The sequence below is a fragment of the Eublepharis macularius genome, chromosome 12 (genome assembly GCF_028583425.1).
Source record: "Eublepharis macularius isolate TG4126 chromosome 12, MPM_Emac_v1.0, whole genome shotgun sequence".
NCBI lineage: Eukaryota > Metazoa > Chordata > Lepidosauria > Squamata > Eublepharidae > Eublepharis > Eublepharis macularius.
This window is the reverse complement of record NC_072801.1, coordinates 75,180,038-75,207,900: the sequence shown is the minus strand read 5'-3', so window position 1 is coordinate 75,207,900 and position 27,863 is coordinate 75,180,038. Positions and strand designations below refer to the sequence as shown.

The 27,863-nt window shown below is 45.2% G+C and overlaps 1 protein-coding gene across 1 annotated transcript; it reads right to left on the bottom strand.

Moving 5' to 3' along the window:
• Window positions 1–86: 86 nt before the first annotated feature.
• LOC129338698 (cytochrome P450 3A9-like) lies at window positions 87–21,109 on the bottom strand. The gene is made up of 13 exons (XM_054993123.1): window positions 20,915–21,109; window positions 18,278–18,371; window positions 17,651–17,703; window positions 16,083–16,182; window positions 13,439–13,552; window positions 12,797–12,885; window positions 11,317–11,465; window positions 9,484–9,611; window positions 6,864–6,951; window positions 5,868–6,028; window positions 4,641–4,867; window positions 3,189–3,351; window positions 87–1,162 (listed from the first exon to the last, which is right to left on the bottom strand). The coding sequence occupies exons 1-13, from the start codon at window positions 20,983–20,985 to the stop codon at window positions 1,073–1,075; spliced, it is 1,527 nt and encodes a 508-aa protein (XP_054849098.1). The 5' UTR covers window positions 20,986–21,109; the 3' UTR covers window positions 87–1,072.
• Window positions 21,110–27,863: the final 6,754 nt, after the last annotated feature.

The window sequence follows — 27,863 nt, the reverse complement described above, 5'->3', positions numbered from 1 at the left end:
GCTAATTCCCCCAACTCTCAAGGAGACCTCCCTATTTGGGTAACAGATCAACACATCTTTGAGTGACAGCAAGGAAGCAATGCAGATTCCAAAATACTTTTCAAGTTTAATACTATGCAGTATGAATGAAAATACAAAGGCTTCTTGGAAACAATAAGCCAAGCTACAAAACCAAAGCACTTTTCTGATTCTCAGCTTTGTGCTTCTGAGGAATAAATCTATACTGTAATTGATAAAGACAAGAAAAGATTTGAGCAGAGAATGTTAGATATGAAGAGACAGCAACTAAATTAGTGGAGGAAAAGGAAGAAGGCATTATCCAGAGATTTTCCATGATTAGAGGCCATTCAAACTACCTTCCCAATAAATATACCATAGATCCTGCAATGGCAACAGTGAGAAATAAAATAGGAATTTTGCTTTCATTGAAAAAAATCAAAATAATGCTGGATCAACAGAAATTGTTTTACAATTGATACATACATACATGTATCATCTTAGCCTAAGAGATTCCACTGATGTTCATACACCCATAGGCTTGGCAATCCCCTTCCTTTGGTGGAAGATCAGGCATTTGCCCTATGCTTACGCCAACATAGACACAGTATTGTGTGCAGTCCACTCAGGGGCACAATTTGAGTGATTCTTCTTGATAAGCAGGCTAGAGTGCAAATCAGGTGTTCATGAATAAGGACTTCCATGTGGTACATGCTCTACACTGTGGCACATTTTGAGCGAAGGACAAAGTAAGTGTACATAGGGAAGTGAGCAGTGGAGTTCCACAAGGACCGGTAATGGGGACAGCTCTACTTAATTTATCCATAAGTGATCTGGAATTGGAGGTCTGGCACTTCCACCTGGCATGCAGAAGATGCAGTAGGTGAGATAATCCCTTGGTGGTGCTGTCAAGGCCAGACTTCGGGGTGGAATCACTGGCCCAGCACATGAATTCAGCTGTGGAGTCCCCCCTCCCCAAAAACCTGTAGTATATAGGGGGTGTCTCATGTCGAGAATCAAAAATGACCAAACTGTATTACTGTGTTCCTTAAAAAGTTGTTAGATAGAAACTCTGCTACTGTGTAGCGGTGGCTCTGGGAACGAATTTCAAGATGATAGGTTTGCTGGGTCTTGTAAGACCTGTTGAAATCAACTTCAAAGGGATCTATGACATCAAAAAGAGAAAAAAAGGATCATACTTAGAAGGCAAGCAACAAGTTTTCTGAGAGATATAAAACTTTGGATATTTGTTGGTTAGGGAAGATCATAAAATTTGTGCTCAATGGTATTGAAAATGCTGAGCTTCTTCTAGTAGACATTCTTGGTCCTCTAAGAGCTTCCATCAGTAAACAGGGTTTCCTCCCTCCCTCCTAGAAGCCTTTGCAATGTAACATCCCTATTCTATCCATCATGGTGAGCAGCAGTCCAATGAATATGGGCGTTTCAAGCCTCTTTGTGTGCATGTGCAGTAGAAAAATAGCCCGAGTGTGCTCTGACAACATCCCTACAAAAGCTCTGTGCATTAGAATTGTTTATGCTCTGTTTAGCATTTCTCCAACTCTGAATTTGATTCCTGCTAATTTTAAAGCTATGCAATTTGCAGTTTCTCTACCTTTTTTTCCTCTTTCTTTTTTTTTAATTGATTTTTTTTTATTTACTTGGAAGAACTTTACAATTTCGGCTCTGTTTTCGCAATGAGAACTTTCAGGGATGGACACAGTAGAGCAAGTATTGCAGGCTTCTGACTTGCCAATTTGCATTTTTAAGGTGTGAGAAAGTGTCAAGATCTACATTTCAATGAATGGGAGATGGGGGAATTCGGTAATTGTGAACAGAGAATTTCCTTGTCAAAGATTAACTGCAGGGGTAGCAAAGAAAGGCATTTCTTTATAGAAATGTAATGCAACAGTTTGCACCAATTTCAGGCCACATTGTTTTCCAAAGGGAAACATGGAAAACCCTGGTGCCTCACAATAATATTTTCTTTAAAAAGCAAGGGAGCTTGGGATACTTCTAGCAGATGCTGAGGAACTGATACCAAACACATGAATGTTCCCATGCAGAGCAAATGGAAGTGTGACTGTGCAAGCGAGTGCATGAAAAGTTGGAGGGGTGACAGGTGAAATGAGGTTCCCTTGGCCATTCCTACGTTCATTTTTTATTTTTGTTGTAACTCTCTTTGAGCCTGCTTGTGGGGAGGGCAGACTACAAGAGTCGCAGCTAATCATTTTAGCTGGAGATGTGAGGAGTTAAACCTGGTGTTTTCTACATGAAAGCAGATGTTCTATCACTGGGCTATGCTCTTCCCCTTATCCTACTTACATTCCCTGCTCTGAAGAGCTTGAGATCTCTGCTGATTCAAAGACTCCCTCCCTGCCCCCCCCCCCCCAGTTTGCCACTGGAGACCAAGGGAAGAAGAGGATCTATCTAGGAAAGTTAGGTGGGGAGCGACATCTTTGCTGCAGCTGTGATGGGCAAACTGTTCCTTATCTTTATATAGTGCCCACAACCAAGAGAAAAGGTCCTCCTTGTGAGTAAGATCCAACTCCTGCTCATCAGGCCAAAAAGCCAGGAAGTGAACATCACTGGGAATGCAGAAGAAGATGCTTGGTGGTTGTCTCTATCCAGAGAAGGACCAGGAGAGAAGAAGGAAGAGGGTGCAAATATCCCTTTGACCGGGGCATTATGGCTTGCTCTCTTCCTCACACAGTCTAGATGCTGGTAAGGGGTGGCCAAGTTGTGGTCACAGGCAATTAGATGCACATAACAACCCCCTCCATGCAATTGTGTGTCCCCCACACAAATCAAAAGGTGTCTCTAGTTGATTCATTAGGACCCAAGTTGAGCAACACCTTAGAAGATACATTTAGGAGTGTGAATCTAATTTTCTATATAGATGTCCCCAATGAAAGGATAATCTGTCCTGCATGTGATTGTGCAGGCTTTATCTCCATTGGGGGGTGAGGGCTAAATGATTGAACAATGCATACATGGGTTGTGTCTTTCAGGATACACAACACTATGTGTATCAACATATGCGGCATTCCCCCTAGAGGTTACGCTTGCCCCATGCCATCTTCGGCAGGGGTCATTCATTATATGCAGTGTCAGTGCTGCAGAGGGAAAATGCAATTTCATGCTGACTGGCTGTCTTTTGCCTAGACAAGCACAAATGGGTGCAGATTTCTCACCTGTGTTTCTTTGCAGGGCTTGAAGGTGAAATGCTGCATCAGGCTGGCAATAGCGACCTTTATTATAAGGAGGGCAAACCTCATTCCGATGCAATTTCTGGGACCGTTTCCAAAAGGCATGAACACGTACGGGTTTATTTTGTCTTTCATCTCTGAACTGAACCTGTTTCCAGACAAAAAAGGGAGGCAGTGTGCTTTGTTATATACGAAATGGCTAGTTGGTCTAATAATAATATAAGGTACAAATTTACTATCAGGGGTCATTTCATAGAAAAAGAGCTGGTTGAACTCATTAGCATAACTCATTAGCATATGCCACACCTCTTGCCATCACCAGAAGTGTGTAATTGGTGTAACTGGTTTGCAGATGCCACACCCCCTGACATCACCTATTCTTGCTGTTTTGGACTCAATCCTGGCTATTCAGGGCTGAAATTGGGCCCCAAATGGCAAAAAGCGGCAGAAAATGGCCAAAAAGGGGCCCAAAATGGTCAGGATCGGGTCGGCCCGATCCAGGCCATTTCAGCCCCAATCCAGGCTGAAGTGGGCCCAAAATGGGCAAGAGTCAGGTGGGCGGGGCCACCTGACATGTAACCTCTTTGGCAAACTGCCGGAAGTGCGTTCCTGTGCGTTCCCCCTCAAAATGAGCCCTGTTTACTGTCAAATCCCACAGATTGACTGTATATCAGACACTAGTTCATCATATTCTGTGATATCAGAATTGCCAGTAAGAGGAGAGAATTATGCACTATAGGGTGACACATGACATTCTTCAATGGTGCAAAATAAGCAACTCTATAGAGCAAGCTTGGTATAGTGGTTAAAAGCAGCAGGACTCTAATCTGGAGAATCGGGCTTGATTCCACCTGGGTGACCTTGGATCAGTCACAGCTTCTAGCTCTCTCAGCCCCATCCACCTCTCAGCATGATTGTTATGGAAATAATAACATTCTTTGTAAAATTATTATTATTATTATTATTATTATTATTATTATTATTAATTTCAAGCTCAGAAAACAATGGGAGTGGAGATACTTAATCCCCCTGTCCTCACACAGCTCAGTCACAATTTGAACCGAGGCCTGAGAATTAATTTCTAAACATGAGAAGCTGTGGAATTTCGCAGGCTAACTTACTCCACAGCGTTGTTGTGAGGACAAAATAGAGGGGAGGAAAATGAACTAAGCATTTGGTCCTTGTTGGGGAGAAAAGCAGGATACTAATTAAATATAAATATTTAAAAATAGGTACTCATTCTTCAGGAAGAGACCAGTCACTGAAAGAAGAGTTTTTAGTTTCATCAGTAGAGGTAGATATCCTGTTACGGTTCAGAACCATCATCCAAAAGCCCCATATGCTCTTGGACCAAGTACATGGACTAATACAGAACATGGGTCACTAGCTGTCCACTGCTGATATATAGAAATAGGTACAAAGATATTCAATATTTACCTTTCCGGTCTAAATTCTTTGGGTTCGGGCCAATATTCTGGGTCAAAATGCATGACTTGTGGTGAAACCATCACCACAACTCCCTTTGGAATGGTGAGGCCATTTATCTCCACGTCTTTCTTGCAGACCCTTTCGAGCCGCCCACCTACTGGATACATCCGGAGGGTTTCGTTCACTGCCATGTCAAGGTATTCCATTTGCATGACTGAATCATAGGTGACTGGAGCCTTTGGGAGAGAATGTTATGAAAAAGTTTGCCATTGTGTATTGTGAAGGAAAGTTGGAGTTCTTTTTACTGTCGTGCTCTTGGAGTCTCAAATCAGGGTCTCTAGCTGCAGGACTGGAGTGTTTTTTCTTTATGCCACCATGACGGATTGTTTTCTGCTATACTGCAGCACCAACACTACATGGCCACAGGGTGATATTGCCATTACCAAAGACGCATGATGATGTAAAAGTTCAGACTAGGAGGGGAGGGATATGGCTGGATCTAAAACACAACTGGTTTCTCGGCGTCAAATCAGGTGAGAAAAAAATTGTGGCTATTCCTGTGTCTTTTAAAGAGCAACTTGCAGTATTTGCACAGCTGGCAGTCCAGTTTAATCAAGAAGTGCAAAATCCAACTGGTGATTTCTTTTACTGCAGCCATCATCACATTTAAATCAGCTCTACGGGGGCAGAGAGAGACTGCAGTTGCTATGTGGGGAAGGCAAAACACCCTGCACACACAGGGAGGTGCCTTTATTACAACAATATCACTTCATATCTCGTTGGCCATGGCCTGTAAGTTTTATGATAGAAGGAAGTCCACTAATCCCAATATCTAAATCACCTTGCCTTTACCAGAGCCAGGGCCTTTTCAGTCCTGGCTCCAACCTGGTGGAACTCTCTGTCTGAAGAAACCCAGGCACAGCAAGATATACTATCTTTTTGTCGGGCCTGTAAGATGAAGATGTTCCACCAGGCACATGGTTGAGCCTTCCTGCCAGCCTCCTGTCCAGGGGAGGGTAGTGTAACCCCCTTCCGAGTTTCCATCAGTTAGACTGTGCTGTTCTCTCCACCTCCCACCTACAGAAATGCTATTGGGGCCGTCATTCAGAATTTTTATTATTGTATGAACTGCATCTTATATATGTTTTTAATGTAATTTTCAATCATTGTTACTCCGCGCTGAGCCCGTTTGCGGGAAGAGCGGACTAGAAATCGAATCAATCAACCCTACGATACCTTATTGGGCAGAACTGAGTCAATCTCCTCCTGCAGTTTTTGCTGGGTATCAGGGTGGACAGCCAGTTCATAAGCCAGATAGCCAAGGATGTTGCTGGTAGCCTCGTATCCCGCGAATATAAATATAACCGCTTGCGCCAGAATCTCATTCTCTGTCAAGGCTTTTGGAAGAAAGAAAGGGAATGGTGAAGGCTGGAACTGAAACGTATGCAATGTGTGTGACAACGTGAAGATCAGATGGAAAGGCTTTACCTCCTTTCAGATGACAGAAGCAAGGCTAGAGAATGGAACTGACACTTGAACGGCAAGTGGATCGAGTGGAGAGCAAGTGGAGGGCAAGTGAACAGGGAGGAATACACTTGCCGTTCAAGTGTCATTCATCACTTGTAGTTTGGCCCTGAGACCCTTGAACATGGACTGTCTGCATACAAATAATGGGCTCTGTCTAGCTCTCTAGTACTTTTTAATTCTTCCCTGATTTCAAGAAGCATCAAGCAGAGGTAGGTGGTCTTTGCATCCTAATTTTATTCCTTGCAGCAACTGTGCAAAGTAGGCCAGGCAGAGAGAAAGAGAATGACTGGCCCTAGGTCACTCAGCAAGCTTCCTAGCAGAGTCTGGATTTGAACTCGGGTCCTAGTCCAACACTATAACCATTACAGCAGACTCTTCTGTACTCTTTTTCAACAGCAGACCTGCTATCCGTGTTCCTATGATCTTTAGTTTTATTTCACAGGCTGCTTCTACACAGCAATGATTCTCCACACGGTTTTCGGTGCCATTGCTGCAATGAAATGGCCACATGCCAATTTCCTTTACACTTTCCTTGCCTCAGTCCCATCCCCCACACGGCTTCCATTTCCCATCCCCAGAAATTATGGGACAGTGTTGTGCGGATGCTTAAAAAAATTCCACTCAACTACAGACACTAAACTGGACCAAACTCTCCAAGTGGACACCTCAATATTTTCCCAAGTGAGGATGATTCCCAAATATTACCTTTATATGAGTGATCCACCCCGTTGCTCCCATTTGTGTTGTTTGATTTTTGGGACTCTATCATCAATTGCAAAAAATCCACTCTGCCCTGGGAATGGAAACAACAGAACAGAAATCAGCAGAGAATATTGGACATCCATGATCTTGGAGAAGGGGCAGAAACCCCAAAAAGTACTTGCTCAGAATTCCTTCCTCTTCATTCCAGTGGAATCTACTTAGGAGGAAAAGCAGAGCTAAAGATGCCACTGAATAAAATCCTTATACTTGGTTGCAGAATCTGAACTGGATAGCCAAGGGGAGCCTGATCTTGTCAGATCTCAGAAGCTAAGCAGGGTTGGCCTTGGTTAATAATTGGATGGGAGACCTCCAGCAAAGACCAGGATTGCAGAGGCAGGCAATGACAAACCACTTCTGTTAGCCTCTTGTCATGAAAACCCTGCCAGTGGTTGCCAAAAGTCAGCTTTGACTTGAGGGCACTCTCCACCACACCTGGCTACAGATCATACAATCATAGCGTTGGAAGGAACCTCCAGGGTCATAACAACAACAACAACATTCAAATAATAATAATAATAATAATATAACATTCAATTTTATACTGCCCTTCAGGACAACTTAAGGCCCACTCAGAGTGGTTTGCAAAGTATGTTATATTATCCTCACAACAACAAACACCCTGTGAGGTGGGTGGGGCTGAGAAAGCTCCTAGAAACTGTGACTCACCCAAGGTCACTCAGCTGGCTTCAAGCAGAGGAGTAGGGAATCAAACCCAGCTCTACAGATTAGAGTCCTGTGCTCTTAACCACTACACCAAACTGTCATCTAGTTCAACACCCTGCGCAATGCAGGAAATTCACAACTACCTTCCCCCCACACCCCCAGTGACCCCTGCTCCATGCCCATAAGATGACAAAATAGTATCAGGATCCCTAGTTTAACTGGCCAGGGGAAAAATTACTATCTGCCCCCAAGATGGTGATCAGCATTACCCTGGGCATGTAAGAAGGGGCCACGAGAACTAAACACTGATGTGACCCTTCCTGCCCTCCCTCTCATGACCTGCCTAGGTTTACAAAATCAGCATTGCTGTCAGATGGCCATCTAGCCTTTGCTTAACAACCTTCAAAAAAGGAAAGCCCACAATCTCCTAAGGAAGCTGTTCTACTGAGGAACCGCTGTAACTGTTAGGAAGTTCTTCCTAATGTTTAGCCAAAAACTTTTTTGATTTAATTTCAAACCATGAGTCCTGGTCCAACTTTCTGGGTCAATAGAAAACAACTCCACACCATCCTCTATAGGACAGCCGTTCAAGTACTTGAAGATGGTTATCCTATCACCTCTCAGTCGTCTCCTTTCCGAGCTAAACATACCCAGCTCCTTCAACCTTTCCTCATAGGACTTGGTCTCCAGACCCCTCACCATGTTCCTTGCCCTCCTTTGGACATGTTACAACTTGTCTCTATCCTCCTTAAATTGTGGTGCCCAAAACTGAACACAGTACTCTAGGTGATGTCGAACCAGAGCAGAGTAGAGTGATACCATCACTTTGCGTGATCTGGACACCATGCTTCTGTTGAGCCCAAAATTGCAGCTCCAAACTTGTTGGAACAGTTTTGGGCAGTCCAAAGCAGGACAAGTGTGGAAAAATCAACCATGATCTAGGAACTTCTATCAACAATGCAGGTAAAGCTAACATAGCACAACAACACAACGACAATATATGAGTCCAGAAGGCCTCTTCACCTGTGCAGGGTGGGTGATTTATGATTTATCACTCTATGAATCATTGATATTCCAATACTTTCAAATGGTCAAGTACAGGGTTTTTCAGAGATATCCTATCAAAGCAGTAACCAGTCCAGATCAGGGTTTTCCCTCATATCTGTGCTTTCCCGCATATCTGTGTTTTTCCGCAAATATGGAATCCACCTAAATTGTAGTTGCGAGCTGGTCCCTTTGTTCCACTTTTCTTATCCATACAAGAATTGTCTCTTTCTTACTTACTCATTTATACCCTGCTTCCCCCCGCACGGAAATCTAAAGTAGTTAACATCATTCTCTTATCCTCCACTTTATCCTCACTAACCCTGTGAGGTAGGTTAGTCTGAGGGCCAAGCTACACATGACGAATGACACTTGAACGGCAAGTGGATTGATTGGAGGGCAAGTGAACAGGGAGAAATACACTTGCTGTTCAAGTGTCATTCGTCATGTGTAGCTTGGCCCTGTGTATGCGTGTCTGGTCCAAGATCACCCTGGCAAGCCTCCATGGCAGAGTGAGGATTTGAACCCGAGACTCCCAGATTCCAGTCTGGCAATCTAACCTCTACACCACACAAGCTCCCTTGGCTATTAAATATAAATATTAATAGACTCCCAGCTGCAGGAGACTTCTTGCCAGCCTCCTCTTTCTTCGTACCTTCCTGCCTTTTCCATCCTCTATAATCTCCAGTCAAGTATTTCATACGCAAAGAGAAATTCAGAGTACACAGAGCAAAAGATTTGAGATTTAGTCAAGCCTACATTGTTTTGTACAGGCAGTTATTCTGTGTTTAGTTCTCCATTCCAAAGTTTTAATCAGAGTTAACTCAAGAGAAGATTTGTACTTGCTCGCTCTTACCACTTCTTTCCCTTTCTCTCGATTCGCCTTGATTTTGGCAATAGATCTTGCAAAGAACTCCACGGCATCAGCGGGGAAGAGGCTAACGTTCATCCTCTTCAAAAGAGGTTGTACGAATGGGAACACATCTACGGGAGAGGGATGAAAGTCACATCATAAGAAGGGCACAGTATCGCTTCAGATTCTCCCTATGTGCACATGGACACTCTATGTATATGTATACATATATTTTGTGTATATGTATACAAAACTGAGGCGGAATTCTTTAATTTGTTTGTGTTTTTAATCCTGTATGTTGTTTTCACCTTGTGGATAAAATGTTAAACTGTTTGCAGTGTGTTGTTACTTTACATCTAATGGGATGAGGTGAGATATAAATGTTTTAAGTAAACACAGTAAGGGGAAAATCATATGATTTAGCCTTCCTGGAGTTCCATGTGTGGAGCACAGGAATTCTGTAGCCTGTAACAGAATATTCCAGAACAGGTAAGAATTTGACCACAGACACTGTAACCAAAAGCTTAGTCCCAGGTTACAGGTAATAATAATATCCTCAGACATAAAAGGCAAACTGTGTTGCTGATAACTCACTTTTTATCCACACATCAGAATTGAGTTGGCAGCAACACGGTTTACCTTCCTGCCGCCGCCTCGGAGCTTCCAGAGGCCTGGGAAGACCTGGTGTGGCAGCAAGGAGGGCTGCACTGTGCCAGCCTTCTTTGTCGCTGCAGCAGCCTCCTCAGGATTTCTGGATGGTCGCGCAGCTGCGGAGGTGGCAGTGAGGCCTGGCACAGCCTTCCCAAGGCTCCACAGTGGCTGCTGCAGTGGCAGGAAGGCCCAGGGCAGCAGCAGCCCCAAGCAGGTTGGGGTGGTGCAAAGGGTTCTGGCGTGCGCTTGCACTCTGCAGTGGGCTGATCTCAGTCTGTTTGAGGCTGAAATTAACACTCTTTAGAGAGCAGGAGCACTCCTGGGCTTGTTGCACTGCCTCGGCAGCATTCCTACAATCTGCCAGATGTGGCCCCAAATGTTCCAAATATGGATCCAAATGAGCCAAAATTGGCACACTGAGGAGCGCGCAAGCCATTTGTAGAATCTGGGTTTTTTTTTCCAAAATGGGCTTGGTCACTGGTTAATCATATTAGCATTCTATTTATATACTGCCCTTCAGGACAACTTAACATCTAGTCAGAGCAGTTTACAAAGTATGTTGTTATTACTGTGAGGTGGGTGGGGCTGAGAGAGCTCTGCCTTCAAGTGGAGTAATGAGGAATCAAACCCAGCTTAGTAATATATTCCATTTTACAACCAGAGTTTGCGGATTGTTGAATTTTATCCACGAAGGATTCTAAAAACCCTTAATTAATGGAAGCTCACTGGTTGCAGATTGCAAAAAGATGTTTCATTCTAGCTGTATCTGAAGAGTGAGCTGTGCCTCATGAAAGCTCCTAATCTACCACAAATTGTGTTAGTCTTATTGTGCTACTGGATATTGGCAAATTAGTTTTTTTGTTATCTGATACTGGTTCTTTTGTCACTAGCAGACTATCCCTGTTTGCCTTAGCTGCAAAAAAGATTAGGGCCAAGATTGTTTCCTTAGAAACCTAATTTTCCCATAACTGCCTGGTATTTATTAAGGTCCCATTTTAATTGTATTCTGTTTCTATTATCTTAATAACTGCATTTTATGCTTGTAAGATAGATTTCTATTTTTACTGTTTTTAACTTTGTATTGTGACGGCCTTTGGCCATATAAAATTAAACCTGACTGACTGACTACTGGACACTTGCTGTTTTCTTCTGCTACAGATTTCATTGTTTGCTGAGGCAACTTACACATCAAAACGAAGAGCGGGGAAAACAAATCAAATCTCACAAGCTTCTGCGCCTCCTTGACAAAGGGGTCTTTGGGGTTGTTCATGGAGTCTGTGGTCACGCCGAATGAGGTGCCGGTAACGACATCCATGCTGTAAGCGCCAAACAGGCTGAAGAGAGGTGGGAAATGGAACAGGAGGAGAGGAAATTAGATCATTTTGTTTTATGGAGGTTGGCTTATTTTAAGGAAGCTTTTTTTAAAAATTCAGGTCTCAACTTGTTTTAGTGGGCTCCTCAGACTCTGACACCAAGTCAAAGCAGCTGGTCTAGGATGTTTCATAACCTCTTGCTCCATCCTGTCAGAGATCTGTGGTGGGAACTCTCTAATTCTGCAAAGAAAAAGCTGAGTTCCCAGTCTCCAACCAGGGAGGGTCAGCTCTATACTTTAAAAGCCCAACGGCAGTTTGCTTACAGCGTGGGGTGGGGGTGTCCCAGCAGTGATGGCCAAAGAGGTGGTCATAGGCCATTACTTGGTGGGGTCAATATGTGTCAAACATGCCACCCCCTTTAATTTCTTTGCTTTAAGGGGCAATTAACACTGATCTTTGTTTAAAAAGTCCACTGGGAGTTCTTCAAGGCCCTGTGCATCCTGAATCTGAACTGGATTGGACTCATTACTTGCTACTGAAGCTTGAACTACATCTAAGAATACCAGATCTTTGTGATTAAGAGTGGAACTATACGAGACACACAGGCACATGTTGGGTCCTGCAAGGATTCCTGGGAAATGTAGTCTTTAGGAAAAAAACCCAACTGCTCAATCTCAGTCTCAGCTGGAGAGAATTACACCTGGAAGGACATTATCTCTCACATTCACACTCTCTTTCTCTCTTTCAAAAATTCTATGGGAGCTCAGGATGTGGGAGGTGGGTGGGTGGGGGAAACAACAATGTAACAGGAGGCAAGAAAAAGCTGAGGTGTTTTGCAAGCGAGAGAGAAACCCACAGCATGGATTTTCTCTCTCTCTCAGCTTTTTTCCTATCTCATGTTACATCCCCTTGCCCCGTCTCCAAGCACCTGAAGGAAAACCAAGACAAGTAGATTTTTGAAAGATGGAATCTCTTCATTTGAGCAGCTGTTCTTTATAAGAAAATCCACGCAGCTTGGTTTTCCTCCAGGAGCTTGGGGGGGGGGATAAGACTACCCCTCCCAGGGAAGGTTGTGGGACCCAACCCTTGCTCTTCATGTGTAATCCGTCTCATGTGGTTCAGTTCTAAATCTAGTTCTGCCTCAATCACATTGAAAGCAGAGAGGGGTCTAGTTTAACAAGTTAAAAGAATGTGAGTGTGAAGAGTCAAAGTCCTCTAGTTCTCTAGGTAGTTCCCCAGGTAGATCCATCCATCATCGTGAATAGTATATTCTTTCCACCTCCCCCAAACAGCCTGTTTCCTCTGATGATGGATGAGTCTCCTGACTAGCTTGCATCAGGTGGTTTACTCACTCTTTAATGTCCAGTTTTTCGTCCCTCTCCACTTTTCCTTGAATATTTTTCATTAGGCTTTTTGCATGGTTCAGAATGATGGGAAACATCTGAGTTTGGAGGCCAGGCAGCGGGAGAGAAATTACAAAACAAAGTGATGATATTGATCTATATGCTCTTATACTCAAGGTGCCTTACGAAGCTACAGTTTATCATAAAATACATGAAAAGACATAGGGAGGTTTCAAAAACTTGTTTAAAACTATTCAAATACACTTAATTGGTTTAAAATGCAGTTAACTGCAATTATGACTACTCTAACACATTTTGTGAAACCATCACCTGATGTTAAATACGTCTTTAATATTTTTCTAGTTTGTTTCATGTAAGCATACGAAGACACAGCTATCTGGATCGATCATATTTTTAAGATGAGAACTTTAAAAAATGAAAAAGAGGATCACTACTTAAGAGTCTTGGAAGCTGTTGTTCGGGTATTCAGATAACGCATAGCATCATCTACGAGCAAGAAGGGTTACATACTATTCCTTGGTAAGCTTTTAATAGGTATGCTACTCCTTGGGCCAGAGATTAGGCTGGGATTTTTAAAGAGTATCAGATTGGCTTGGTGGGTTTTATTGCAAGTGATCTCTTGAGTCTTACATCTTTTAGCTTTCCACTGGTGAAGGTTGGCGAGAGCACGGTCCGAATCCTCTTCCATTGCTCATCTTTTGCTATTGAAACGGCATCTTCCAGTTTACCCGTTGGACCAAAATCCTGAATGGGAGATCAAAAAGAGAGTGACCATTTCTTTGATTGTGTAGTCACAGTATGGTAATGGATTTCTCTAGAGGTGAATATGACAAAGATTCAAGAGCAATGAACAGAATCCAGAGATCAGTGCTTCCCTAGATCATTGTATTTTCCTGCCTTGGTTCTCAGGTGTGTTTTCACTATGCATGTTTTATTTAAAGTGTTGTGTTTAAAATTTTATATTTTCATTGAGCAATGATCTCTATTATGACTTCTCTATGAGTACAGTAGAAAGTATATTGTGAAGAGCTTGCTCTTTGTAGGACATAAAGCTTATCAATTTAGCGATGTAATGATCATTGTCCTTGCTTGGATATTGATCGTTTGGGCATCTTATTCATTCAGCCATTTCTACAGGAAGAAAGAGGTCCCATTTTAGCTCCAATTCTCCTGACCCCTCTGACACACCATCTGCTGCTAATGCTACCTAACCTGGTATTGACTCCCAAATTCCTCTCTTGGATACACACAAAGATCTGCATTGGGAAGCCTGGCCAAGATACCACGTTCCAAATGTATTAGAGTTCTGTGACTGAGATACAAAGATCCTAAGAAGGGCTCAGATCCCTCAAACCAAATGTTATTGAAAGACTCATCTAGGAAAGATCCTTTTACCTTCCAGTAAGAATCCACCCACATCCCACGCTAATTTAATCAAGATGGGTCTGTAGGAGCTGAGGTCAATATGCAGAAGTGTGATAAATGTATTGAACCATATAGGGAAGGGTCTGCAGCTCAGTAGTAGAACTCTGTTGGGCACACAGTAGGTCCTAGATTCAATCCCCAGTGTGTCTGTTAAAACCATCAGATAGTATGTGATGTGGAAGAGTTTCACCTGAGACCCTGGGAAGTCATTGCCAGTCAGAACAATCAAGACTGACCTGGAAAAACCAAGGATGTGGGTCATTAGAAGGCAAGCTACATCAGTCTGCCACAGACACCCTTTGTGTTGCCATGGCAGGGCCATAACTTACTGGTAGATCACATAGAAAGTCCCAAATTCAATCTCTAGGAGGAGATTATGAGAAAGGATGACGTCTCACCGGCAAGCGATGATTGGCACTGAGTGCAAGACTAAGTGGAGGCGGGCCTAGCAGTAGGAGGGTACCCAAGGGGGCGCTGGGCAAGCGCATGGTCAGCACCATTACACTGGAGCATCTGCAAGCAACTGGTCACCCTCCCACCCACCTCAGAACTCAGGCTGTGGGGGACTCTGTCACAACTTTAAGGGTTGGCGGTTTTGAGGCATTGGGCCGGATCCCAACAGGGTGCGTGGGGCCCTCAGGACTGCTCACCCTGACAGATCTGGAAGCAAGGGCTCCAGGCAAGACCAGCGATGGAGCAATGTGTGCCGAGGGGCCAGTGGGAGGCTGGCAGGTGATGCATTGGTCGGCAGCCAGGCCTACGATGCCAACGGGGATCCATGCCCAGATGCCAGGCCAATGCTCCATACAGCTGTAACCAATAAAGTTGTGGCCATTCTAACCCAAGCCAGTGTCTGGTGTGTTTATTAGCTGGTACGCAGTCTGACATAGCACATAGGGGACAAAGAACTATGCCTAAGGCTCTAGAAGGCCACTTCCACTCAAAGTACACAATATCAGTCTGGACCATTGGTCTGACTTGGTATAAGACGCCTATGCACAGCTTCAGAATATACTTTGGTCTATCCTAGGAAGTTCACCCTTGGCTTATCTGGAGTAGATCTGGAAGCCTCATATGAGCAATCCAACTTCTCTTTGTGCCAAGCTTTCTTTCAGAGGAGATGCTCTGTTGTGATTGATCTTTATACGGAGATACCCTTGAGAAACCTCTCTTTTAAAAATGTAATAACTATCTAAGGGCTTTGTTTCTTGGTGGGGTCGCTTCCAGTGTGAGGCAGCTTTTAGAGTATGATGCCAGGCCTGAAGAGATCTGGGTCCAAATCCCCATGGCCATGAGGCAGGCTGGTTGCACCTGGTTACTCTCTTTCACTTTTTCAGAACAAAATTAGAGATCTTAAGAACTGAGCTCTGAGTCAGGACAGCCTATACCCTGGAACATTTTGGATGGTCCCTAAGCTGCTATTGAGTCCAGTAGTACTTTAAAGACTACCCAACTTTACTGTAGCATAAGCTTTCAAGAAATACAGTTCTCTTCATCAGATGCATCTGATGAAAAGAGCTGTGGTTCTCAAAAGCTTATGCTACAATAAAGTTGGGTAGTCTTAAAAGTGCTACTGGACTTTTTACTATTTTGCAACTACAGACTAACACAGTTAACTCCTCTGGATCTAAGGTGCTATTGGACTCAAATATTACTCTGCTACTACGGATCAATATGGCTACCCACCTGAAACTATCTCCACTTTTTCAGTCTCTCCTACTTCACAGGGTTGTTGTAAGGATCAAAAAAAGGAGTGAGAAACTGTGTCCCGTGAGTTCTTCAGAGGAAGGGTGAGAGAAAAATGCACTAAATGAATACCTAGTGATTTTATATCCTTTTAAGAACTTACCCGCCTGTTGGTGAAGATGGAATAACACTCTTTCACCAATACTGCTTTAATGATGGCTGGATCAGTGACAGCCAACACGGGCGTTCGGCCATCATAAAACCTAGAGCAAAAATTCAGATAATTAAATTGAGCAGTACACCACAGGTAACCAAATGGACCACAGTGGAAATTCTTGTCTCAATTATAAGAGCCTACAACAACCATTGGTCATTTTTTACATTAGATGCTCAACAATGCCTGCAACATATGCACTGCAGGTGGGTGCAGTTGCTCATTTGATCACAGTATTGGCAAATACACTTCATTATGTCCTTTCTTGGTTGGTATTACATGGGGACGGCCACCTTCTGTACTCTCCGTGCTTCAGACTGTGGCCCTGAGAATGGACCGCTATATAATATAGTTGATGGCATTTAATAATAAATGCATTACTCTGCTTTCAACTCCAAGATGCTTTAGGAGACCTATCTTAGCACAGGATGCCACTGTATATATATATATATATATACATAAGAAATCTTTGGATTCAGATTTAAGTGATCTCCACGTGATCTGTAGAAGTGGTCCATGACTGTATTCTAAAGCATTCTTACTCAGAAGCAAGTCCAATGGGAATTGACTGGTGGTGGCAGAAAGTGCCCTGAAGTCATGGCTGACTTCTGGAGACCCCTGGTGGGGTTTTCATGGCAAGAGACTATCAGAGGCGGTTTTCCATTGCCTGCCTCTGCAACCCTGGTCTTCGTTGGAGGTCTCCAATTACTAACCAAAGCTGACTCTATTTAGCTTCAGAGATCTGATGAGATCAAGCTCACCTGGGCTATACAGATCAGGGTGGAATTGAATGGACTTACTGCTAAATAAAGACATTTAAGACTGGGATATTTGTCAATTTTCATTCCACTTCCCTTCCACCTTCATGGTACAGGATATAAGCACAATATAGGAGTCTTTAGTTGCTTGATACTCAGTCAAGCTTTTAATTAATAGGCATCTTATTCAGACCTCAACATAGGCCAAGGCGTGTAGTGCCCACTGATTTGTCCTACCTTGAAATTCATCGGAAAAGAGTGGATTATTTAAACAGTGATGTGAAAGATTCCATTTAAGGAATTAGAGCTTGTATTCGGAACGTTGTTTTGAAAATGTTCTCTATCCACAAAGGTGGAGTTTTTTAAGTTCCACCCACCAGAGCTATCCAACTCCAGCAATGGAAGCTTGCTTATTAGACTTTTTTTTTTCAAGATCACTATAGCCTTTATTTTTCTTTAAGGCAGGGATCTCCTACAGGTAACTTGTATAGTAGCTCTTATTAAAGATAAACGTGGTGCCCCTGGTTAAAAGGAACCTAGAAAAAGAACATCTCTCTTGGGATTGGACAGGATAGGTAGTAAATTAAAGAAGTTCCTTTCATTATATCCAAAACAGCCTCAAATGAGAAACATGTCATTTTACTAATTAAAATTTGTCCCTTCTAATTAACCACCTAGAGTTTTAGTCAATTGATCAACCAAGCAAACTAATTGTGACATACAGCATTCGGAGTCCCCCCCCCACCAAAGCATACTCACCCCCAGACTTTTCCATATTTTCTATGACAGTCTTCATCAAACTTCATTAACCCCTGCAAAACACATTTTAATTTTCAGTTGAAAGTACAGCATGGCATTTAACTAGACGCACACAGGGGGTGGCCAGGTCTCAGGGTTTGCCTCTAATAGTTCATGGGTTAACTTCCTATTTCATAGATACAGAGGAGTTAGCCATATTAGTCTGTAGTAGCAAAATCAAAAAGAGTCCAGCAGCACCTTTAAGACTAACCAATTTTATTGTAGCATAAGCTTTCGAGAATCACAGTTCTCTTCGTCAGATGCCGAAGAGAACTGTGATTCTCGAAAGCTTATGCTACAATAAAATTGGTTAGTCTTAAAGGTCCTCCTATTTCAGAGTCTCTAGGGAAAGGATTGAAATATAGAGTGTGGTCCCAGAACTAAACAGGGAGTTCTAAGAGTTTTTGCTGTCAGCTGCACCCCTATGCCGTAAGACTCTGCCTCTGAGACACCTGTCACATGATGGATCTGCCATTCCCCCACCAACCTAACAGGTGACATCTTCTATCAAGTGCTGATAGGCTCCACCCACACACATCCAGATGCCACCCTCTCATTCTAAGGCCGTCTATTAAGGTCTAAGCTTACGTGGCGATAGGCTAGTGTCGTGCCAAAGAAAGGGACGGGGCTTGGTCCAGGGATACCGAGCTTCTTGAAGATACCATAAGGCCAGATCCCATATCTGTAAAACAATTGTGAAGATTATATATAGTGGGACATCAGAAATGTGTGAAAGTACTGGTTGCAGTTGTGGGTGCCTAAGGAAGCAAAGAGCTGTTGCAACATCCGACTCTGGGGCAAAGTTACTCAGCAGTCCCTTTTGAATTAGTTGGTGGTCCATGTGACACAAAAGTGTGCATCCTATCATGGCTGCAACACCAAGTGGGGACATGACATTTGCAAATGAGCCAGCAGCCAGATTAACCACATCCTGTCAAACACAATGTTCTGGTCAAATGTTGATTGCCACTTTGGGGTCAGGTAGCAATTTTCTTCAGGCCAGTTTGGCTAGGGATCCTAGAGATTTTTTGCCATATTCTGGATATGGAGCAGAGGTCACTGCAGGTTTGGGGGGGGGTACTTGTGAATTTCTTGCATTGTTCGGGGAGTTGGAGTAGATGACCTTGAAGGTTCCTTCCAGTTCTATGATTCTATGAAATCTCTGGTATGTGTCAATGTGTGTGTGTGAGTGTATGTAGGGGGGATGCCATGGCACCCATAGCTGTGTTTTCAGGCACCCACTTGCTACTTGCTGAGCACATTGACCCTTTCGTAAGTGTGTTGCTGAGGTGGAAGACAAAGCCAACCTTCTGGCTGCAGTTGATAAAGACAAAGTAGTGTTCCATTTTAAATTAAATTATCTTAGCCATTTGAAATGTTGTCACTCCATCCCTTAATATACAAAACACAGCCTTGGAATAAAAGATCCTCAAACCCTTACCCAAAGGCAATAGAGTTGTTATTGCTAACTTGGGAATTAAGCATTAACTCAGGTAGGGGGAAAAGGTTCAGCACCCCACTCTCTCACAGCCACCCATAGTAAGAGCTATAGCTGATAAAACCTGCTGCCTGCTGCTTTTGCAGAAATATTCAGAGAGAGAGATAACCCCAAGGTGAAAGCAATCATTACACAAAGAAATAGTTGCTCCAGTAAAAGCACTTTAGCAAACATTTTAAAGGGGGTGGAGGGACAGGCTTCTTTCTAGGTTCATTCCCAGCACCGCCTGCAGCACTTCTGGCACTTTTGCTCTCAGGTTATTTGAAGGGGTACTGGATATGGAGAAAGCAGCATTGGTAAGGAGACAAGAAGCCTAGGTCTCGATTCAGTCCAGGAGGATGCATTGTCTTAAGATTCATTATCAGTTGTGATTCAGCTGACTCTCTTTCTAATCTCCTTTTGAAATTCCTCTGTAGGATACGTGCTACTTTTTAAGTTAGCAACCAAATGTCCTGGAAGGTTAAAATGTTCCCCCACTGGTTTTTGAATGCTGTGGTTTCTGCTGTCCGATTTATGTCCATTAATTCTTTGTCTAAGGGACTGGCCAGTTTGTCCAATGTAGAGGATGGAAGGGCATTGCTGACATGTGATGGCATTAACAAGTAGTAAGTGATGTGAACGACCTCCACTGGAGCCATGGTAGAAAATTCTGAACTTAATAGGCTGTCTGTCTGACTGAGTATAGGACAGTTTCATGTGCCAGGTTCAATCCCTGGCCTCTCCTATTCAAAGTCATGATCCACAACCACATAAGTATTGCAAAGCACAGGAAGGTTGTGACATGATTATCTATTAACACATGCCAAATGCCCTATTGGTTTTCATATGTGCACTGCAGCAGTGGTGATGAAGAGTACCGTCAAATCACAGCTGACTTATGGCGACCCCTGGTGGAGTTTTCATGGCAAGAGACTAACTGAGGTGGTTTGCCATTGCCTGCCTCTGCAACCCTGGTCTTCATTGGAGGTCTCCGATCCAATTACTAACCGAGGTCAACCCTGCTTAGCTTCTGAGATCTGACAAGTTCAGGATCTCCTGGGCTATCCAGGTCTGGGTCTCCAGCAATGGAAGGGAGGCTAAAAGGGATTTCAAGGCAGAGGTAGAACTGTAGATCAGGACCCCAAAATGAGTCATGACATTCCCATGGGGGTTGTGAGTCCAGGAGGAAGGAGGAGGAACAGGATAAACTGGGAGCGAAGGTTCTGGGATGCTCAATGGCAAACTTGCACAAGATGTGAAAATGTTCCAAAATATGGTATGTTGCTCAATAATGCTTTACATCTCTTAAAGCTAAACATGGGGAAAGTATCAATTTGTTCTGCACCAGCTGATGTCAGATTCTTGTGTTTTATGTTGGGGAGGGGGAACATAGTGTGATAGTATTTTGCAAGTGGATCTCAAAAAATAGACTAACAGTGAAATCCCAAGCAGAGTTATGTGCGCTTAGACTGGAGTAACTCTGCTTAGGATTTCACTGAAAATTTAGACGTGGGTCTCTACTTCAATAAGTTGAAGAACTACTGCTTCAATGGCATGTGTTAATTTGGTGTGGGCATCTAGGCAGCCACTGCAGGAAAAGTAGAGAGATAGATTACAGGCTTGACCTAGTATAAAGCAGCTTCCATTTTTTCAGAGATGGCAAATAAAAGACAGACCCTAAACTTTCCAGGGGAGAGAGGTCAGGAAGAATGCAAGAGGCTGTGAAGAATATGTCAATTTTTACTTACAGTATCAGTAGACTTATAAATGCAGTTAGAAAAACCCAAGTCTCCACGGAGAAATCTGGAAGGAGGCCCATCGTAGCGCTGTGTCTCTGGCTTCTCTCAGTGTGTGTTTCCTCTTACCTCTGAAATAGTAGGTGCTCTCAGAAGGCAGAGTTGATAAGATGATTTGTTGTTGCTGTTCGTATTGGCTTTAAGAAACTTGATGACTGAATGAGTTGGTGACTTAATGAGTTGGTCATTTATATGCTGTGAAAGGGGTGGAACAAAAAAGAGGGGGAAATAAACTAAGCTGCAAAGGATTGTGAAACTAGCATCTAATCTCTGGAGTTCATAAGACCTCACCAAAAAAATATTGACACATGACTGAAGAGCCAGCAGTTTTAATATTACGTAATTTGATTATTGTAGAATTGCTATCATATCCAGATATGAACCGCCCGCCTGTTTAAGTCATCTGAGAATGGGTGTGAAATCTAGTACAAAGTATTTCTGGTTCAGAAAAGGCCTCACTGATTTTCTATAATGGTCATTTCATCGGTATGCAACCTTTTATGGTTTTTACCTGGGGTATTGTAGTATTTCAACAAACCAAATAATTTGGTTGTTACTTGTCCTTGATGCATGTGTCACAGTCTTTATTGGGAGCCAGAATGATATAGTGGCAAATGGATGTGTCTGAATCATTTGGACACACCTGAATAGCTCAATAGTCAGCTCCCCAAATCTGACCATTGCTGTATCAAACCCGATGTTTTGTGTCTGTCAATAGCAGAAGTACCAAGAAGGGGTGGAGGAGACAAATTCTGGTACATACACCCTTCAGGGAAGCAGAGGTGTTGGGTATGAAAAGGAAAAGAGCTGTGAATGGGAAGGAAGTGAGCATTGAATGATGACTGGGGAAGTTGAACAAGGAAGTTGTGAAATTGGAGGATGGAAGACAGCAACTGTGATGGGAGGTGTCCATGGACAGGATGTATTGGAGACTAGAGGGCAAAAATATTTACAGGCATTCCTTGTGGGACATTCTACAAATCCATTCTCCCAACACATCTTTTTTTGAAGTTTACCACCATCCTGCCCCTATACAGTGTGTGTGTGTGTGAGAGAGAGAGAGACAGACAGACAGACATTGGCACCTATGTGGTGGTAGAGAGTGCCCTCAAGTCATAGTTGACTCATAGCAACCCCTGGTGGGACTTTCATGGCAAGAGACTAACAGAGGGGGCTTGCCTGTGCAACCCTGGTCTTTCTTGGAGATCTCCCATCCAATTACTAGCCAAGGCAGGCCCTGCTTAGCTTCTAGGATCTGATGAGATCAGACTCACCTGGGCTATTCAGGTCAGGGCATTGACATCTGTAATTAGTAATATTTTCTTTGCCACCAGACCTCAAGAACATTCATCCCTCTTTGTGCACCTGTAATCCTGTACAAAGGCAAGCAAGCAGGGCACAGTAACCTTGCCCTCTTGGCAAAAACATCTGAAACAGAGGACTTAACCAAATGTGACACTTGCCACATGTGTCAGGTCCAGTATATATCTTAACTATACTGACTCCATTTTCTAATGCTTTTAGTGTTTAAGTATTTTCTCCTCAGGTGCACCAGTTCCCAGGCAGCATTCCCACCAGAGGAGACTGTTTTGTCTAACACCGTTCCACCAGGCATTGGCCTTGAAGGAGAGCAGCTTCCCAGGACTGAAAGATGTTGTTTTGAGAACTGTGGGGGGAGGCTGTTCCAGATGGGTATTGTTACTCTGTATCCTATGCTTGCTCTTCATTGGTAACAATGATCATGTACCATCCTGAGTCTCCTATTCAGGACAGTGGACTATAATGGACCTTTTCTGCAATAAAGCTTCCTTTGCCAGACATTGGACTTATTCTTGCTTCTAAAGGGAATCTTGCAGGGAGTACCTTATCTAGCCACAGTCTGACATTTTGTTACCAATCATGTCTGAGTCGGGCCCAGCGGAATCCAAGGTTGTCCCGGACAGGGATCCTTTGTTTGATCCGTATGCGTCTCCCGACAATCAACCGGTGCAAACCCAAGACTCCCAGGAGCTGGGAGCAACCGGGAACGGAACCGGGGCCTCCACTTCTACCCTGCCTCTCATCGACTTCAGTACTCGGAACGAGACCGAAAGCAACCTCGGGGCAAGGCCGAAAGCAACCGCTCTCCCCTTGATCTCGGTGCCCACCCCGTCGGAGTGGGGAGCCAGACCCCGAGAAACCAGAGAGCGCCGGGCAGGTGGACTCCATCCACGAGTCTCGATGGACGGGCGCCGAAGCCTAGAAACCGTCCCGGAACTAGATAGCAGCCAACCATGGCGATATTGGAACAGGACGTTTGAGCAGATGGAGGGGGACACGTCTCGCCGCGGCGCCCTGAGTTGGGATTATTCCGAACTTGCTCCGTGGAAAGAGCCAACGGAAGTCCCTGAACAAAGTTGGGAGCAGATACAAGGTCGCACCTATGCGGTAGATACCAGCATCTCGGCCGTGACGGGTATGGCCAAGGGAATTCTAGCCGCGAGGTCGCGAATAGTCCAAGGGGACCCTCCTCCGTGGGGCCCTTTCTCCCCGGTGAGTACAGCGAATGAAGGTTCCCTGAGCGAACAACCAGGGCCAAGTCGAATGCAACAATTAGAAGCCAAGCTGATGGATATGGAAGAAAGTTTGGCTCACGCCATTCATTTAATTTCCTCAATGGGGGCAGGAGAAAGACTGTCTCCTGAAGAGATGGCGATACAGATAGCTACCCTTCAAAGTGTCATCTCCTATCCGATGGAGGAAGTTCAGCAGCGGTCGTCACCTACCGGCGAGGGGGGCACCTATCCTGGCGAATCGGGAGAACAACCCAAGGAACTTCCCACACAGCGGGAAATTCCACCGAGAAGGGATCACCCGGTTGTGCCACCCGGTGAGACTCCCATCGAACCTCCTATCACGGGAGGGGATGTGCCGCCAGACGAGACCCCCGTTGAGAGGCCTACGGAAGGGGAGGAAAAGCCAAGTGATACACCGGTGATACCCCCCCCATACTTCCCCTATAACGGTCCGGCCGGACCAAGCGGGAGCACCCGCGGCTCCATCCGGGGAGGGAGCCCCTGGTCAACCGCGTGAAACTGATCCCGTCGGGCAACCTCCGGGAGATGGTCTACCAGCGCCAAAAGGCCCGCCGATGCTTCCCAGAACAACAACACCTGGAGGGGCAAGCCCGCGCGGCCTTCCACCCATTCGGCCTTCGCCGCTGCGGCCCCTTCCGCTTCGACCACAACTAACCCCGCCGCTGCAGCCGATACGTTTGCCACTGGAACAGCCCGTAAGACCACCTCCGAACCAACCGATGGGGCCTACACCACTACGACCCCACCAACCCACTCCTCCGCGGCCGATCATTACTCCGCCGCACCGACCTCAACTGCAAGCACCTCCGGCATTGCCACCAGCCAAACCGAGATTGCAGCCGCCTGCCCGACCCAGACTGCCGCCACCAGCCCAGCCGAGAGCACCACCGCCAGCCCAGCCGAGGCCGCTACCCCCGGCTCAACCGGTGATGCCGCCGCCAGCGCAACCAGCACCGCCAGCACAACCGGGTCCTCCCATACCTCAAGTGCCATTGATGCTTCCGGCGGACTTCTACCCAGCACCGGCTCCGAGGCAAGACCTCCCAATGGGTTGGGTGAAACTGGACGCCACTTTTGATGGGGATCCCTCCAAACTGGGCTTTTTTCTAGTGCAAGTCGTGCAATTCTTCAACCGGTGGGGACACCTCTTCGGCAGCGAGGCCAGCCAAATTGAACATCTCGGCTCCCGCTTACAAGGGAAAGCAGCGGACTGGTACGTAGGACTATATAATATCGGGGCCCCAGAACTCGATACTCTCCAGGGGTTGGTAGATGCTATTAGAGCACAATATGAAGACCCCTTAGAGGAAACCAGGGCCCGAACAGAATTGCAGGCCATTAAGCAGGGCAGCATGTCAGCGAGAGACTATATCACAAAATTCCGACAATTGGCTGCCAAGTGCCCCAGGTGTGAGGAGTCCACAAAAATTATTCTGTTCAAACAAGGACTTAATCCGAGACTTTTGGACAGAGCCCTCATGCAAGACAATCCCCCTACGCTGTTAGGTTGGATTCAACTTGTTTGCGAAGTGGAGAATCGCATTTTAGAAGTCCGTTTGGTTGAGCAACAACAACAAACGGGACAAAGAAGACCATTGACCTTACAGAAGGGAGCTCGGGGAGCTGGTTACGCCACCCGTGGAGCGAGAGATGCTAGATGGCAACAAGGGCTGTGTTTGCAATGCGGACAGGCTGGTCACTTTGCAGCACAATGCCCCTACCGGCCTGTGCAAAGACCTCCGCTTCAATTACGGCGTCCAACCCTTGCTCCGTTCCCTACGCTCCAACGCCCGACTCCAGCTCCACGAGCAAACAGAGGCCGCGGCGCTTCCCAAAGGCCAGCCTCAGAAAGAGGGCTGGAAGCGGAAGAAGTTATGGAATACGATCCCGCTTCCCCATCTGCAGAAGTCAATCCAGAAAGTCCCCAGTCGGGAAACGAGATGGATCTGTCGTAAAAGGGCCCAAACGACAGATCCGCCCCAAGCCCGTCCCTGCACGGAACCGGCCACCTGGGTCCATTTTATTCATGCCAGTGACTCTAATCAACCCAGAGAGAAAAATGCACATTCGGGTGCAAGCTCTTATTGACTCGGGTTGCTCAAGAGACATCATAGCCCCAGCTCTAGTCAATGGACTGGTCTTACCAACTCGGGATTTACAAAATCCAGTAATTTTTGAACAAATGGATGGTACCAACATGAATCCGGTCACGACTGAAACCATCCCGGTGATCACAGGCATGGGACAACATTGGGAAAAGAGGTCCTTTGTCATCAGCTCTACTGCCAAGTACCCGTTAATTCTAGGCAGCAAATGGCTATGTGATCACAATCCCTACATAGACTGGGCTCAAGGATGTATTACCTTCAATCATGCCAACTGTAAAATTCACCGTTGGAATCAAAACTGGGGCGAAGACCCAACTTACAAAGAAAAGGCCCTCCTCACCCAAGAAGAAGTCAACCAAATACCCGAACCGTACTGGCCTTTTCTAAATGCTTTCTCGGAGGAGGAAGCTGATACTCTACCCCCGCACCGACGAACGGACTGTGCGGTGGAAATTTTACCCGGAGCCTCATTGCCTAAAGGACGACTCTATCCCATGAGTCTCCATGAACGTGAAGAGCTCCGGAAATTCATCGACACCAACCTCCAACGAGGGTTCATCCGCCCAGCCTCTAGCTCCCACGCCGCTCCAGTTCTCTTCGTGAAAAAGAAGGATGGGGGACTCAGACTGTGCACAGATTTCCGAGGACTAAATGCAGTGTCCACCAACAACGCCTATCCTATACCGCTCATCCGAGACCTTCTCAACGTCGTGGCCCAAGGTAAGATCTTTACGAAATTAGATCTAAAAGATGCTTACTTCCACGTTCGTATAAAGGCAGGGGATGAGTGGAAAACCGCGTTTAATACGCCCCTCGGACAATATGAATACTTAGTTATGCCTTTTGGATTGACGGGAGCCCCGTCTGTATTCATGTCCATGATAAATGAAGTTTTACATGAATTTCTGTACAAAGGGGTGGTGGTGTACCTTGATGATGTTTTAATTTATTCTGACACCGAGGAAGAACATGTTCAAATGGTACAAAAGGTCCTGGCCACCTTGATGAAGAATAAACTGCCCATCAAATTGTCCAAATGTGAATTCCATAAAACCGAACTCACTTACCTTGGGTATTGTATCTCACAAGAGGGGTTGAAAATGGATCCAGCCAAAATACAGGCGATCCAGGATTGGCAAACACCCACCACCCGCAAAGAACTGCAATCCTTCCTGGGTTTTGCCAACTTCTATAGAGACTTCATAGCAAATTTCGCCCAAATCACACTCCCCTTAACAGAATTGCTGAAAACCAAAGATAAAGGGGACCAAGCCAAAAAACCCTCTGCTAAACTACAATGGACCCCCGATTGCCAAACGGCCTTCGAATGCCTTAAAAAGCAATTTGTAACGGAACCCATCCTCTCCCACCCCAACGAACAGTCCCCCTTCATAGTACAGGTCGACGCCAGCGATACGGCGATAGGGGGGGTTTTGCTGCAGAAGGGGGAGGATGGGAAATTGCGGCCTTGTGCATTCTTGTCTAGAAAATTCTCAGAGGCAGAAAGGAATTGGAATGTGTGGGAGAAGGAGGCCTTTGCAGTGAAAGCAGCTCTCACAAACTGGAGGCATTGGCTGGAGGGGGCGAGATACCCTTTTGAGGTCTGGACAGATCATAAAAATTTGGAGGCCCTCCGAAGCCCACGCAGACTGAATGCTAAGCAATTGCGGTGGGCGGAATTCTTTTCCAAGTTCAACTTCACACTCAATTATCTCCCGGGCAAAACTAACTTTTTGGCGGACGCCCTGTCGCGCATGCCCCAACATAAGAGCAAACGGGCTGAGACTGTCGACACGGTCTTCTCGCCTAAGCAACTTGGGGGCGTGGTGACTACTCGCAGCCGTGCTAAGCAGCCCCTCCCGGCCGACCAAGAATGGAAAGCGAAACTTAAAACTGAAGTGGAGAAGGAGGGGGATAAAGCTCCGCGAAACAAACTAACCCAATCCACACAGGGGGATTGGCTAGCGGGGAGCAAGTTTTATGTCCCGGACAGCCTTAAGCTGGAAGTCTTGCAGCGCTGTCATGATGCTCCCACTGCTGGACATTATGGGTACTTGAAAACTTTACACCTAGTTCAAAGACAATTCTGGTGGCCGGGCATGCGCAAAGACATTTCCCAATACGTTAGTTCCTGCCCTGTTTGCCTCAGCGCAAAAACCAGGAAAGGGAAACCTCCGGGTCTCCTGCAACCATTGGAAACGCCGAACAGGCCCTGGG

Excerpts from the sequence above, each read along its gene's own strand:
- LOC129338698 (XM_054993123.1), bottom strand. The coding sequence starts at position 20,985 with ATGGGCCTCCTTCCAGATTTCTCCGTGGAGACTTGGGTTTTTCTAACT. Across the intron at positions 16,183-17,650 it reads AAATATGGAAAAGTCTGGGG|GTTTTATGATGGCCGAACGC; the intron begins GTGAGTATGCTT and ends TTTTTGCTCTAG. Across the intron at positions 13,553-16,082 it reads CCATCTTCACCAACAGGCGG|GATTTTGGTCCAACGGGTAA; the intron begins GTAAGTTCTTAA and ends TCTCCCATTCAG.